We start from the raw sequence: 16774 nt of genomic DNA on the forward strand, positions 1-16774 counted from the left end.
GTAGGTCATCAGGCTCTGGGAACTTATCTGCCTTCAATCCTTAGTGATGGTTGTCTAAGTTCCTCCCTTTCTATAACCTCTGCATTACCTGATAGAATTGGATTAGATTAGATCCCCTACAGTGTGGAAACAGGCCATTTGACCCAACAAGTCCACACCGACCCTCCAAAGAGTAACCCACCCAGACCCATTTCCCGACATTTACCCCTGACTGATGCACTTAACACTACGGGCAATTTAGCATGGCCAGTTCACCTGACCTGCATATCTTTGGATTGTGGGAGGAAACTGGAACACCCAGAGGAAAGCCACGCAAACACGGGGAGAATGTGCAAACTCCATTTAGACAGTCGCCCGAGGCCGGAATTAAATCCAGTGTTTGAGGCAGCACTGAGCCACTGTGCTGCCCCGATTGGGATGATACTTATGTCCTCCACCATGAAAACTGAAGCAAAATCTTGATTTTGTGACTCTTCCACATCTGTGTTCTCTGTTAACTCACCAGTCTCATCCTCCAAGGGAGCAACATTCACTTTAGCTATTTTCTTCCTTTTTATATACTTAAAGAAGCTTTTGCTATCCATTTATATATTTTGCACGAGCTTTCTTTAATAATTTAGCTTTGCTCTTTTGATGACTTTTATTAATCATCCTTTGTTGATCTTTAAAATTTTCCCAATTTTCCAGCCTGCCACTCACTTTTGCAATATGGTATTCCTTAGTTTTTTTTCCTTAGCCATGGATGTTTCTTCCCCATCTTACATTCTTTCTCTGTTTATCATGTTACTATCCCATTACATTATTAGTCACAGTCTATGTTAGAATAATTAACATCTCACATTATAACTACTCTACAATTCTCACATGTTTCTGTAAATTTCTTGAAAATTTATTTCTGCATACCTCTTCCACCAATTGGAGGCCAGTAGATTACAAAGAGCAATGTAATGCAACCTCAGTTATTTATTAGATGAAACCAATTAAGTCTGGCCCCTAACCCATCTAGACATCCTCTCTCTTCAGCATTATTGCAGTATTCAATACTCTGCCCCCTATTCTTTCCATTTTCCTCCCTATATTTCCTGAACACCTTGTATTCAGGAATAGTTAACATTTTGCTGTGCCACATGTCCAGCAGTTAGGAGGGAGATGGCAGGTCCACAGGAGGAGAAATGTAGGGTGAGAACCAGTTGGAATAAGGAGTTTTAGGAATGATGGACGGAGAATTGTCTGGTCCAGGTCCCATCATTCTACCAAGGTGGAGGATTAGTTGATGGTGCTGTTCAGTGGTGAGTTGGAGCCTATTTAATAGTTACCCAGGATTTATGAGACGGTTTTAATCCTCTAACCTTTCCTCTGTTACTATTAACCTTAAGTGAGTTGGACCCCTCCAAATTCCCCTATTTTCATGGACAGCAGATTTTCTTGTAAGGTTCTTCACCAAGGAATTGCTCGTCAGAAATTTCGTTATCCTGAGCAAATCCCACAGGGTCAGCTAAGTGGAGATTCCACATGGACATCTAGTCCAGCTTCAGAATTTCTGAACCTGTGTTTTTCAACTGGCTGTGCAGCTCAGTAATTTTATTTACTATTCCACATTCACATACATATATAACAGACCTAAATTAGACATTCGGAAAGTTCTGAAGAAAAGTCTATAGGACGTCAAATGTAACTCTGTTTCCCTCTCTGCAGGTGTTGTCAGACCTGCAGAGTTTCTCCCGCATTTTCTGTGTTTGCTTCAGATTTCCAGCATCCGTAGTATTTTGCTTTTACTAAATTAGACCTTTGTATTCACTCTTATTCTGACTCCTCATTTCTATTTGAGTGCTGACTCCCAATTCTGTGTGCATTATGTTTTTCATTTCTAATGTTATAGCTTTCACCATTTGATTAAACCTTCCCCAAGAGTAAGTGATGAAGGGTGGAGGGGGCTTGTATGGCACAAAAGTTCTAGAATTGATCAATTGGGCCGAATGACTTATTTTTCTTTTAATTATATGTAATTCCATTTTGTCGCTATTATGTTTGATGTGATTTTCTAGGTATTACTTAATTCTGTGTTGGTGTTCACATCATGAAGAATTTTGTTTGAACACTCCTATGTTATATTAAATAGTTTAATGCTACTTGAAGATTCATTAACCACCTGATTATATATAACTTATTTCTAATTCAGAAAAGTCAAGAGTTCCAAGTTTCAATTCTTTACATTCTAGGCTTTGAAAGAAAGCTTTATAAAGGCAATAGGCATTGGAGTGGGATTTAACCTGCAGAGAATTGAATTCCATGCATCACCATTACATATGCAAACAGGACAGGTCTCTAAGGAAACAATGATGTTTTTGGATGGAGACCAGGAAGAAGCATGGATATTTGAGGTGAGATTACTTCATACAGATCAATCAAAGCAATTTAACTGTTACTGATGGTCATCTTATTGAAATTCCTTGCTGATTCCAATTATTTGCTTCAAAGTATAGGATATGGGTGTTCTTGAGAATTGTCCCTAGTTGGTACATTAAGGCAACCAATCTGTGCACAGCGCGGTCCCTCGAACAGATAATTTATGCTAATAATATTTGGGGAGAAATAAATGTTGGACAGAACCCAGAGGAAGTGAAGATTTTTTTCTTTGAGAAGTGGCTAGGTCTTACCTAATGACTATAATGCTTATGTGCTCAAGCAGCTGCAGTGGGAATGGAACCCAAAACCTGAGTCAGAAACTGGAGCAGTACCACTGAGCCACAGCTGACAGTCATGCAGAAGTTAGTCAAATATAATGTAGGAAAAAAGATTATGTGCAGTGTTATCATTATGTGTTGATATTAGGACACCAGATGTTTTGCAGGAAAAGCATTACCATGCAGAAAATATAATTTACATTCACTAGTAATAGACTGCAGCAATTTAGATTAATATATCATGCATCTTCCTGTGTTGATATTGCCAATTTCCTACATATTTTAGTCATAAGTTATTGGCACCCTGACATAATCATATGGTAACAAGTGCTCTGTGTCGTTCAAAATGTTCGTCAGAGAACTCTACTTGTAACTAATTGACTGATACTTTTGTAGATAAGTGTAAGTTCTCAAGATGAAGACATTTATTCCTTCGTTGTAGAGTAGGTTTGATTGCATATCCCAATATGAAATGCCAAATCCTCACCAAAAGCTGTGCATGTTCCATCTATTCAAATTGTTCCTTTAAAATTTTTTAATCATTAAAAGTTATATACTTTGGAACTCAACATTTATGATTAGATTAGATTTCCTTCAGTGCGGAAACAGGCCCTTCAGCCCAACCAGTCCACACCGTCCCTCCAAAGAGTAACCCACTCAGACCCCTTTTCCTCTGACTAATGCACCTAGCACTATGGGCAATTTACGAACCCGGGACCTCTCGCAAGTCTGCACAGTAAAAGACCCTAAGCGAGAATCATATATATATGTGGGCGGCACGGTGGCACAGTGGTTAGCACTGCTGCCTCACAGCGCTAGAGACCCGGGTTCAATTCCCGCCTCAGGCGACTGTGTGGAGTTTGCACGTTCTCCCCGTGTCTGCGTGGGTTTCCTCCGGGTGCTCCGGTTTCCTCCCACAGTCCAAAGATGTGCAGGTCAGGTGAATTGGCCATGCTAAATTGCCCGTAGTGTTAGGTATAGGTGGGTTGCGCTTCGGCGGGGCGGTGTGGACTTGTTGGGCCGAAGGGCCTGTTTCCACACTGTAAGTAATCTAATCTAAAAGTAATCTAATCTAATCTAAAATATATGATTTATATTTGTAAATTTCAGAAAACTCTGGATTGACCTTATTTTGAGCAGATTAAAGTAGGTTAAGAAATTGTCAATAGGATTATCTGTTTCTGTACTCTTAAATTTAATTACAGGAAATATAAGATATAACTTTTCCAATTAATGCGGATTCAGTTTTCAATATCATGAGGGACTTGATTTTTATAGAAAGTAAGAATGTTCATTGCAAATCCAATCAATTGATGTTATACTTTATGCAATAAACCTTTGTATTCTTGAAAATCAATGCTTTATTTGTAAACTTTCAAAGCTTTATCCATGTCAATTCAATGTGTGTTCAATGAAAATCGCACTATTTCAAAAACTAGTCAAGAGTATTAATCAACATTAATATCTGTGAACAATTTGAAATTGCTTTCAAAATGCATCTCAAAGATCACAATTATAGTGAGTTATTGAGTGGTTTTCTGTTACAGGTCGCTTAATATTAGTTACCAGAAAAGTAGTTAATGTGCAGTATACCAAGAATCAATGTTTTAAAAATTCCACTTTGAATCTGTGCATGGATGCATGATTCAGTCATCAAATGTAACTGCAGAGATAAGGCCTTTCTGAAAGCCAGTTACCATGTTTGCAGAGATAAACAAAGCTCATCATCTGTTTATTTTATGCTGTAAAAGCCTGTTGTTTCTAGTGTTTCCCCAGTAGAGGTCTGCTGCATGTTTATTTCCATGATGGATATGAGCTGTTCATTTGGTTTCCTCGATGTAAACCTTCTTTTGATTTTATTCTGTTGCTATGTGACCTTTAGATTCATTATCCCTTTTTTAAACCATTCATCGTATTTATTCCAATTTCATTCATTTTCCCACACCATTACTAAATTTCTTTCTTTAGTGCAGTCCCTCCATATTTTTTGATTAAAATTAGTAAAAGACATTTTTTTTTTATTCAGGCACTCCTTTAAATGTTTCTGTTCTATGGAAACTCCAAAACCATGATATGCCTAAATGATTGGTAGCATTACATGGGAATGTAACAGTAAAATTCCCTGTACATCTGCTCAGGTATTAATTTAAAACAAAGAACTGTGACGCTAGAGGTCTGAAATGAAAACATAAAGCTCTAGAGAAACCCAGCAAGTCTGGCAGTATCTGTGGAGAGAAAAACAGTTAATGTTTCAAGTCCAGTGACCCTTCGTCAGAAGTGATGAACTCATTTTTTGATGAAGTATCTTTGGACTCAAAGCATTAACACTGTTTTCCTCTCCACAATGCAGCCAGCTCTGCTGAGTTTCTCTGGTGCTTTCTGTTTTAGTCAGATGTTAATTCTTTTTACACATATTTTCGATCTTCCCAAAGACAGACAGCATTAACATTACAATTTTGGAGAAGATTTGTAGCTCAGGTTGTAGACTAGGCTGAGCTGATAGATTTGTTCTCAGACATTTCATCACCTTGCTAGGTAGCATCTTCAGTGAGCCTCCAATGAAGGATTGGTGTTCAGTCCCGCTTGCTGTTTATCTGTCTTGCTCTGTTGTGGTGTGTGGTATCACTTCTGGTTCTTTTTCTGAGAGAAAACCTCTCCAGGTGTAACTCTTCTTCAGGACTGGGGGTGGGTGTTGTGGGAGCTGCAGTTAAAATGGGTGGCAGAGCCAGAGTGGTGAAGTGGGAATGGGTGAAGACAGGTAGAGGGTATGACCTGGTTGGTCAATGGGAGGGATGAATGTGGTGGGTGGCTGGGAGGAATGGAAGAGGGAGGGTTAGTGGCTGGGACGGGAAGGGAGGTTGTTTGAAATTAGAAAACTCAAGGGTTGAGTCCTCTGGGCTGTAAGCTGCCCAGGCAGAAGATGAGGTGTTGTTCCTCTAATTTGCAGTTTGGTTCATTGTGGCAATGGAGGAGGCCAAGGATGGTCATGTTGAAAAGGGAGTGGGAAGGGGAATTAAAATGGGCACTGTCTGGGAGGTCTGGTTGACCCCTGCAGGCTCGGTTGAGATGCTCAGCAAACAGTTCCCTAAGTTTATGTTTGGTCTCCCTGATGTAGAGAAGACCACATCGGGAGCACCTGATGCAATAAACTAGATTGGAAGAGAGATGGGTGAACCTAGAAGGACTGTTTGGGGCCCTGGATGGAGCTGAGAGGGTTGGTATGCCAGCAGGCCTTTGCATCTTTTCTGGTTGCAGGGGAAGGTACCTAGGGGTGAAAATGTGTTGCTGGAAAAGCGCAGCAGGTCAGGCAGCATCCAAAGAGCAGGAGAATCGACATTTCGGGCATGAGTCCTTCTTCAGGAATCCTTCCTGAAGACAGGCTCATGCCCAAAACGTCGATTCTCCTGCTCTTTGGATGCTGCCTGACCTGCTGCGTTTTCTAGCAACACATTTTCAGCTCTGATCTCCAGCATCTGCAGTCCTCACTTTCTCCTCGAAGGTACTAGGGGTTCAGGGGAGTTTGGTAGTGAGAGTGGCGCAAACCAAGGACTGGCGAAGGGAACAATCCTTGTGGAAACAGAGAGGATGGGGATGGGAAGATGTTCTTGGGGATGTTGGCTAGTTGCAGTTGGTGCAAGTGTTTAAGGATGATGCATTGGATGCATAGGCTGGTGGGGTGGTATGTGAGGCCAAGGGGGACTCTGTCTTTTTTGCATTTTTGGGGGGGTGTTTAGAGTCATGCAATGGGGAATGGAGGTGGTGTGGTGGAGGGCTGTCTGGATGATGGGGTGGAAAGCATGTTGTTTGAAACAGGTGGATATCTGAGATGCTTGGGAGTGGGAATGTCTCCTTGTACGAGCAGATGTGGTGGAAGCGGAGGAATTGGGTGAACTGGATGAAGTTCTTGCAGGATACTGAGTGAGAGGAGGTGTGTAGTCCAGGTGGTTGTGAGAGTCTGTGGGTTTATAATAAAGGTTCACCTGGAGACTGTCGCCAGAGATGGAAATGGAGAGGTCAAGAACTAGGAGGGAGGTGTCCGAGACGAGCCAAGTGAATTTAAGGGTGGAATGGAAGTTGTGGGCGAAGTCAGTGAACTGCTCCAGTTCAGCCTGGGTGCAGGATGCTGCATCAATGCAGTCATCGACATAATGGTGGAAGAGATGGGACACAGTGCCTGTGTAGGTACAGAAAGGTGACTGTTCGACATAACCAACAAAGAGGCAGGTGTAGTTTGGGCCTAGCCAAGTGCCTATGGCCAGCCCCTGGGTTTGGAGGAAATGGAAGGAGTTAAAGGAAAGGTTATTAAGGGTGAGGACCATTTCAGCAAGGTGGAGGAGGAGGAGGGTATTGGTGGAGGGGGTCTGGATAGGTCTGTTGGAGACGAAGAAGTTGAGGGTCTGGAGACAATTCTTGTGAGGTATGGACATGTATAAGGACTGCACATTCATAGTGAAGATAAATCGTTGAAGGCCAGGGAACTGGAAGTTATTGAAGAGGTGGAGGGTGTGGTTGGTGTCACAGATGTAGGTGGGAAGTGCCTAAACTAAGGGGGACAGGATGGAGTTGAGGTAGGACAAGATGAGTTCAGTGGGACAAGAGCATGCCGAGACAGATGGGTCAGTCGGGGTAGTGGGCTTTGGAATTTAGGGAGCAGGTAGAACCGGGCAGTGCAGGGCTGGGGGACTATCAGATTGGAGGCATTTGAGGGGAGATCACCGGAAGCAATGAGGTGCTGACAGTGTGAGTGATTTTAGCGTGAGGGGTCGCAGCAGGGATGTGGGCAAGGGGGAGGTAAGACGTGGTGTCGGAGAATTGGCATTTCGCCTCTGCAACATAGACATCCATTCACCAGACTACACTGCCTCAACTTTTGTCAGCGGGTTTGATGGTGAACCGGGTGATGGTGTGGAGCGCTTCACGTTCGGAGAGGGTGCGGTTAGAGTGGGTGAGGGGGGTGGAGAAAATGAGCTCGCCAGCACACCAGCTCCCCCTCCTCACCCATCTACCCCCACAATTCACCCTATCCCTCCACCTCTCCCTCTTCACCTCATTCCCCCCCCCGCACGCCTTCCCATTTCCCCCGACATACTCTCCAACCTACAGCCCCCTCCCAATCTCCTTTCTCTAAACGTCTGGTTTGAGAAGCTGGTGCATACACCCATTTTTATTTTGAAGTGGTCGAAGATGGAAGGAGGACTCAAAGCCATGCTGTGTTCCTCCCACTCAATGTGAGAAGCTGGGCAAATTTCCGGTGCACGGGACCAGCATGTGTGCAGGAAGTACTGCCAGCTGCAGCTCCTGGAAGCCCGGGTTTCAGAGCTGGAGTAGGTCTAGAGACATTGTGGAGGATAGGCGAAGCGGAGAGAATCATGGATAGCAAATACGGAAAAGTAGTCACACCACAGGCTAAGATTCCACAGGCAGAAAAGGAATAGGTAACCCCCAGGTAGAGAGAGAGAACATTGAGCAGGTAATTCAGAAATCCCTTTTGTCCATTCTTCTGAAAAATAGATCGACCACTTTGAATACTGTTGAAGGGAATGGCCTCTAAGGGGAAATCGGCAATAGTCAAATTTGTGGCATCATGGATTGATGTGTAGTCATAGGGGATTCAGTTGTAATGGGAAAAATAGGCATTTCTGTAGCCGCAATCCAGGATGGTAAGTTGCCTCCCTGCTGCAAGGGTCAAGGATGTCTCAGAGCAGTTACAGGTCATTCTGGAGGGGCAGGGTGAATAGTCAATAGTCATGATACGCATTGGTATCAATGACATACTTTAAAAGAAATGATGAGGTCCTTAAAGCAGAACATAGGGAGTCAGGAAGCAAGCTGAAAAGCAGGACTTCATAGGTAGTGGTCTCGGATTACTACCACTGCTATATGCTAGTCAAAGCAGGATGTATTGGATGTTCAAATGGCTAAAGAGGTAGTATGAGAGGCAGATTTTCAATTTTGAACCAGTTCTGGGGGTAGGTAGGACTAGTACAAACAGCCCAATTTGTTCGGGTGGTTGGGGTACAGTTAGATTAAATTGGCAGGAGTATAGGAACCGATGCAAGGAGTCAGAGGTAGGGGAAATCAAGGTCAAGAACAAAAGACAGAAAGGGGACTAAAAGAAGTGATTGGCAGAAGAATGAAAGGCAATGGTAAAAAAATAGTGGGAATGGGACAAGGAGCATTAAAAAGATTAACCTTAAGACTTTGTGCCTGAACATGTGGAGCATTCAAAATAAAGTGGCTGAATCAATCATGCAAATAGATGTGAATAGGTATCATATAGTTGGGATGACGGAGACATGGCTGCAGGGTGACAGGGGATGGGAAATAAACATACAGATCTTTTCATTATTTAAGAAGGAAAAAAGCTGTGGAGTTGCTTTACTGATTAAAGGAGATATAAACACTACTGAAGAAAAATATTAGCTCAGACAATATAGAATCTGTGTGGATTGAGTTAAGAAACGCCAATGAGCAAAATAAATTAGTGGAAGTGGTGTATAGACCACCACCGTATTGTGATGATGTTGGAAATGTTATTAAACAAAGATGTATGTGGTAAAGGAACATCAGTAATTTTAGATGATTTTCATTTGCACATAGATTTGGAAAATAAAATTAGTCACAATACTGTAGGGGAGGAATTCCTAGACAGTATATGGGGTGGTTTTCTCAACAAATAGTTTCAGGAGCCAACTAGAGAACAGGCCATCTTAGTTTGGCTATGACATAATGAGAATGTAATAATTGATAATGTAGTTCTGAAAGATCTCCTTGAGAATGAGCAAGCATGATATAGATTTCTTCATCAAGATGGAGAGTGAGTTGGTTGATTCTGAGACTACGGTGCTTAATCTTAATAAGGGAAACTACAATGGTATGAGATGTGAGTTAGCTATAATGGATGGGGAAATGTTATTGAAAGGAATGACAGTGGACAGATGGGCAATGACGAACATTCAAAGAGTGAATGTGTACACTACAAAAGTTGTTTATTCCTCTCTGGCACACGAGTGCAAAGAGAACAGTGACTAGACCATGGCTTATGAGAGAAGTTAGGGATAGTATTAAATGCAAAGAAAAGGCTCACGAATCGGCAAGAAACACCAACAGACCTGAGCATTAGGAAGAGTTTAGATGTCAGCAAAGGAGGACCGAGGATTAGGAAGAGTAAAATAGAGTATGACAATAAGCTTGTGGGGAATGTAAGAACTAGCTATAAAATGTTTCTTTAGGTATGTAAGGAGAAAAGGATTTGTGAAAACCAATGTAGCTTAGAGTCAGAAACGGTGTAATTTATAGAGGGGAACAAAGCAAGGGCTGATGAAGTAAACTCAAACTTCGCTTCTGTTTTCATAAAGGAGGACATGAATAACGTTCTAGAACTGATGGGGAACACAGGCTTTAGTGAGAGGGAAGAACTGAAGCAAGTCAGTTTTAGTGGAGCAAGGGTGATGAAGAAATTGATGAGGTTGAAGGATGATAAATTCCCAGGGCCTGATTATCTACATCACAGAATACTTAAGGACGTGCTGCTTGGAACAGTGAATGCATTAGTGGTCATCTTGCAAGATTCTTTAGACTCTGGAACAGTTCCTATAGATTAGAGGGTAGCTAATATTACCCAATGTTTAAAAAAGGAGGTAGAGAGAAAGCAGGGAATTATCAACCAGCAAGCCTGGCTTTGGTAATGTGGAAGATGCTATAATCAAGGATTTTATTGCACAGCACTAAGAAAATAGTAGTGGAATCAAACACAGCCAGCATAGTTTTAAGAAAAGGAAAGCATGTTTGACAAATCTACCAAAATTCTCCAGGATGTAACTAGTGGAGTTATAGCCAGAGTCAGTGAATGTAATTTGTTTGCACTTTCAGAAGGCTTTCAACAAAGCCCTACATAAGACATGAATGAATAAAATTGAAGAGCATGGGATTGGGGGTAGCGAATTGAGATGGATAGAAAATTGGTTAGCAGATAAGAAACAAAGAGTAGGAATAAATGGATCTTTTTCTGAATGGCAGGCATTGACTTAGGGGAGTATTGAAGGGATTGGTACTAGGACCCTCGCTATCACAATAAATTTTAATGGTTTCAATGAGAGAGCTAGTTGTTATGTATGTAGTTGTGTGGTGTTGCCCCTTTCTGAGAGTGGGTCAGATGATCCTGCATGCGAGATAAGGGAGGTAGTGTAGGACTGACTGTGGAACGGAGAGGATGCACAATAAATTCCCTGTTCTAGTTTACCCACCATTGACCTCATGTTTTATTTACAGTTCTAGTGATGGCTAACAATGAGAGTGGAATCTGGCCAGCAAACTTGTTTGAACGCTTTTTTATCTGTCGTGAGGAAGGATATCACCCATACTTCCAAAGTGGTGCAGGATTGTGAGGTAACATTGAGGGAAGTGGTTGTGATTGATATCAGGGAAGAACAATATGCAACAGCGAATACGCTGAGAGCGACGGTCATGTGAGGACTTGATGAGTTGAATGGCCTGTTTCAGCACTTCAGGGATTCAATGATTCTATGACTCAGATCGCTGCCAATATTTGAAGAGGGAAGTTCTCACCATGGTGCTAAGACAGTCAGTGAGGGAGCTGCCAGCACAGAGACCATTCACCAAGGGGACTTGAGCTGCGAACGGCTGCCGGACTCAAGTAGCGGGAAAAATTCCTGCTGCCAGGAAAACAAAATGGCAGGGCAATTTGGAGCAATGAGACCATTTGGTGAAGAGACAGAAAGTTGGATACAGTACACCAAAAATTTTGAGGCATAATTAAAGGTGAATAATGTGACTGAAGATTTAATCATAATGGGTTTTTTGCGTACCATTGGTAGCAAGACCTTCATGATTCTCAGGAGTCGGGTACAATCAAAGAAATCCATGGAGAAGACATACCAGGAACAATGCAAAGTGTTCAGAAGTTACTTGCAGAACTTCTCCATTTTTATAAACAGTTCAGTACAATGGAGAGTCTATCACCCAATTTGTGGCCAATTTAGAGAGATTAGCAGAACATGGTGAATTTGGAGGCTTCCTCAAAGATAACTTGCAGGACCTCTGACACAAAGCTATCTAACAGAAGTGACTAACAAGGAGAGACCTAGATTTCAAGGCATATTTCGAAATTGGTACCTCAATGGAGTAGGCCACCAGTGAGGCAACAAAGTTGATCGACAATACCAAGGAGCATAGAACAGTGAAAACTCAGCAATGTGCATTACCGACGACAGAATGCTGCCAGTATGGCAACAGTAGCCACAAGGAGTCAACATGTTGAACTTGAGAACCCCAGTACTGCAGGTGTAAGCAGGTGGTCCATATTACCTAAAATTGCTGGATACAACTCGAGCAAGTAAGAGTGTCTAAAGAAGACAATTCAAAGGTCAAGACAAAAGAGCCATGCAGCCAGCCAGGGAATAGACAGAGAGTCAGCTAGATTTGTGGGAGAAATAGAAGGCCCAGAGTCAGCAAAGTTTTGGTTAAACATCCTGTTGGTACAAGGTGAAACTGATCATTTATGGGTTGTTCCCAAATTAGAGGATATTCAATAAAGGTAGACGTGGATATAGGTGCAGTGGTATCTTTGATTCCTACATCAATATACAGGGAGAAGTTAAGGCCACTGTCATTGAAGCCTGCATTGAATTATACTACAGATATGCATGGAGCAAGTGGTGCCAATGAAGGACTATGGACTAGTAAAAGTACAGCTAAAGGACCAGTGTGCTGAACAGCCTCTATGCATAGTGAATACATAGGAGCAGAAATTAGGCCATTCATCCCATTGAGTCTGCTCTACCGTTCAATCATGGCTGATAAGTTTCTTAACCCTATTCTCCCACTTTCTCTCTGTAACCCTTGATCCCCTTTATTCTCAAGAACCTATGTATCTCAGTCTTTAACATGCTCAATAACCTGACTTCCATAACCATCTGTGGCAATGAATTCCACAGATTCACCATTCTCGAGCTGAAGAAGTTTCTCCCGTTCTAAAAGGTTTTCCCTTTATTCTAAGGCTGTGCCCTCAGATCCCAATCTCTCCTATCAATGGAAACATCTTCCCAACATCTACTCCGACCAGGTCATTCAGGATTTTGTATGTTTCAATTAGATCCCCCCTCATCCTTCTAAACTCCATCCAGTATAGACCCAGAGTCTTCAAACGTTCCTCATATGTTGAGCTTTTCATTTCTGGGAGTATTCTGAACAAACTCCAAGCCAGCACATCCTTCCTGAGATATGGAGCTCAAAACTGCGCACAGTACTCCAAATGAGGTCTGACCAGATCCTTGTAGAGCCTCAGAAGTTCATCCCTGCTTTTATATTCAAGTCATAGAGATGTACAGCATGGAAACAGACCCTTCGGTCCAACCCGTCCATGATGACCAGATATCCCAACCTAATCTAGTCCCACCTGCCAGCACTTGGCCCATATCCCTCCAAACCCTTCCTATTCATATACCCATCCAAATGCCTCCTAAATGTTGCAATTCTACCAGCCAACACCACATCCTCTGGCAGCTCATTGTATACACGTACCACCCTCTGCATGAAAACGTAGCCCCTTAGGTCTCTTTTATATCTTTCCGCTCTCACCCTAAACCTCTCACCCTAAACCTCTAGTTCTGCACTCTGACCCCAGGGAAAAGACTTTGTCTATTTACCCTATCCATGCCCCTCATGATTTTGTAAACCTCCATAAGGTCACCCCTCAGCCTCCTACGTTCCAGGGAAAACAGCCCCAGCTTGTTAAGCCTCTCCCTGTAGCTCAGATCCTCCAACCCTGGCAACATCCTTGTAAATCTTTTCTGAACCCTTTCAAGTTTCACAACATCTTTCCGATAGGAAGGAGACCAGAATTGCACGCAATATTCCAACAGTGGCCTAACCAATGTCCTGTACAGCTGCAACATGACCTCTCAACTCCTGTACTCAATACTCTGACCAATAAAGGAAAGCATACCATACGCCTTCTTCACTATCCTATCTACCTGCGACTCCACTTTCAAGGAGCTATGAACCTGCACTCCAAGGTCTCTTTATTCAGGAACACTCCCTAAGACCTTACCATTAAGTGTATAAGTCCTGCTAAGATTTGTTTTCCCAATATGCAGCACTTCGCATTTATCTGAATTAAACTCCATCTGCCACTTCTCAGCCCATTGGCCCATCTGGTCCAGATCCTGTTGTAATCTGTGGTAACCCTCTTCGCTGTCCACTACAGCTCCAATTTTGGTGTCATCTGCAAACTTACTAACTGTACCTCTTATGCTCGCATCCAAATCATTTATGTAAATGGCAAAAAGTAGAGGGCCCACCACCAATCCTTGTGGCACTCCACTGGTCACAGGCCTCCAGTCTGAAAAGCAACCCTCCAACATCACCCTCTGTCTTCTACCTTTCCGCCAGTTCTGTATCCAAATGGCTAGTTCTCCCTGTATTCCATGAGATCGAACCTTGCTAATTAGTCTCCCATGGGGAACTTTGTCAAACGCCTTACTGAAGTCCATTTAGATCACATCTAATGCTCTGCCCTCATCAATCTTCTTCAAAAATCTCAATCAGGTTTGTGAGACATGATTTCCTACGCACAAAGCCATGTTGACTATCCCGAATCAGTCCTTGCCTTTCCAAATACATGTACATCCTGTCCCTCAGGATTCCCTCCAACAACTTGCCCACCACCGAGGTCAGGCTCACTGGTCTATAGTTCCCTGTCTTGTCTTTACCGCCCTTCTTAAACAGTGGCAGCACGCTTGCCAACCTCCAGTTCTCCGGCACCTCACCCGTGACTATCGATGATACAAATATCTCAGCAAGAGGCCCAGCAATCACTTCTCTAGCTTCCCACAGAGTTCTCAGGTACACCTGATCAGCTCCTGGGGATTTATCCACCTTTAACCGTTTCAAGACATCCAGCACTTCCTCTTCTGTAATCTAGACATTTTGCAAGATGTCACCACCTATTTCACTACAGTCTATATCTTCCATATCCTTTTCCACAGTAAATACTGATGCAAAATATTCATTTAGTATCTCCCCCATTTTCTGTGGCTCCACACAAAGGCTTCCTTACTGATCTTTGAGGGGCCCTATTCTCTCCCTCGTTACCCTTTTATCCTTAATATATTTGTAAAAACCCTTTGGATTCTCGTTAATTCTATCTCATGTCCCCGTTTTGCCCTCCTGATTTCCCTCTTAAGTATACTTCTACTTTCTTTATACTTTTCTAAGGATTCACTCGATCTATCCTGTCTCTTCCCCCCCGACTTGAATGGTTCCCTGCACCATGGTATTGCAGTCAGTTGGTTCATCTTCCCTGTAGTCCCCATTTCCATCCACACAGGGAGCAGAACTCTTAACCTGTTGGACAAGGACAAGGGCTGAGGCTCCTGCAATTCTCCCTCCTGGATCCCCCCACCTGCCTCACTCACAATCATACCCATCTGTCCATGAAACACAGCATCCAACTCTTCCCCCTCCCTGATGGTTCACAATGTTTGAAGCTCAGACTCCAGCTCATCGACTCTGAGCCGGAGTTCTTCCAGCAACCAACATTTACTACAGACGTGGTCACTGGAATTTGCTTTTTCTTTAATTTTAACTGGTTTTGTATCTCTGTTTATGCAAGTTGTAAGCAATAAATTAATGAGATTCAATGTAACGCAGACCCCTTATTAGCCAATCAAATCATAGCCCTGCTGTGACATCAGTTTTCAGTTTCTCCTCAGTCAAAACAGTTTTGAATCAGAATCTCGTGCTCTTCGTTCGCTCCCACTCAGCTCCAGTCCCAAAGTCACGAGGTAAGTTTTTATAATCTCGTACCTTCTCAGACTGCTCTCCATTTGCTCCCGCTCTGATCCCGAAGTGAAGGCCCCAATTTGTGAGGTAAGTTTTTATAATCTCTCACGTTCCCAGACTGCCTTATTTGGATGTTTCCTGGTTACAGAAATTAAAGTTAAATTGGGGCATGATTAATAGGCAGCCAGACTCAAAATGCATTTGCAAGAGATTTTGGACAGGTATAAAGATGTCTTCAAAGGAAAGTAGGACAGATATAAAGACTTCCTTGGGGGAAGTGAAAGGAGTAGAAAGTAAATTTTGGTTGAAGCGAAGAGGGTCATCCTAGGAGTCTGAACGCATGTCCAGTACCGTACACCAAGCAGCCTAAAATGGAGGTAGAACAGGAATGGCTGGAACCAGTAACCCCAGCTAATTGGTCACTCCGGTCATTCCTGTCTGAAAAACAGATGGCATGGTGAGGATTTGTGGTGACTTTAAGATCACAGTCAGCCCAGCCCTGTGCGTGCAGATCAATGCCCACTTTGAGGACCTGTTCAGTGGACTTGCTGAGGGAAAGAAATGCTCAGAAATGGATCTGTTGCAGACCTATTTGCAGATGGGAGGGGATCGCGAAGGGGACCTGGAGGCTGTTGACGATAGTGACACACAGGAACTGTTCCATTACAGGTAACTGTCTATTGGCATCATGTCAGCACTGAATCTGTTCCAGGGGGCCATGGACCAAATTTTGAGTGGATTGCTAGGTGTCTGTTCGTTGTCTGGATGTTTCAGTTACTGGATCCTCCAAAGAGGAGCATTTGAAAACCAAGAAGAAAGCCTAAAATGTTTGCAGGAGCACATGTAAAAAGAGAGAAATGAGAATCTTTCAAAGACACCGTAGAGTACCCGGGCCATGTAATTGATGCTGAGAGACTACACAAGCACACAAGTCAATGGATGTTGTCATGAGGACACCCAAACAAGAGAATGCATCTCAACTGAGATTGTTCTTGAGACTTGTGGATTACTATGGCAAGTTCATATCTGATCTGTCAACCATATTTGAACCCTGCATTGGTTGCTGAGAATGGGATGACTATGGAAGTGAACCCAGGAATGTGAGGAGGCTTACTGGTAGGTGAAGCAAACCCTAAAATGGTCAGAAGTGTTGGCTTATTTTGACTCAAAGTTGCCACTACAGTTAGCATGCAACACCTTGCCTTATGGGCTTGGAACTGTACTGTCACACATCTTGCTGAATTGAGAGGAAGGCGCATCATTAATAACCTCAATGCGAACGTGAA

The 16774-nt window shown here is 42.9% G+C and overlaps 1 protein-coding gene across 2 annotated transcripts in view; it reads left to right on the top strand.

The window, feature by feature from the left end:
• aasdhppt (aminoadipate-semialdehyde dehydrogenase-phosphopantetheinyl transferase) overlaps positions 1-16774 on the top strand; it is a 79424-nt gene that overhangs the window by 43348 nt on the left and 19302 nt on the right. For both annotated transcript variants that reach the window (XM_043691826.2, XM_043691827.2), the window contains exon 4: positions 2220-2381. In XM_043691826.2, coding sequence (XP_043547761.2) covers positions 2220-2381 — 162 coding nt within the window. The remainder of the gene's footprint in view (positions 1-2219; positions 2382-16774) is intronic.

This window comes from Chiloscyllium plagiosum, unplaced genomic scaffold (genome assembly GCF_037043375.1).
Source record: "Chiloscyllium plagiosum isolate Xiang-an unplaced genomic scaffold, Cpla_swu_hap1 HiC_scaffold_6, whole genome shotgun sequence".
Classification (NCBI taxonomy): domain Eukaryota; kingdom Metazoa; phylum Chordata; class Chondrichthyes; order Orectolobiformes; family Hemiscylliidae; genus Chiloscyllium; species Chiloscyllium plagiosum.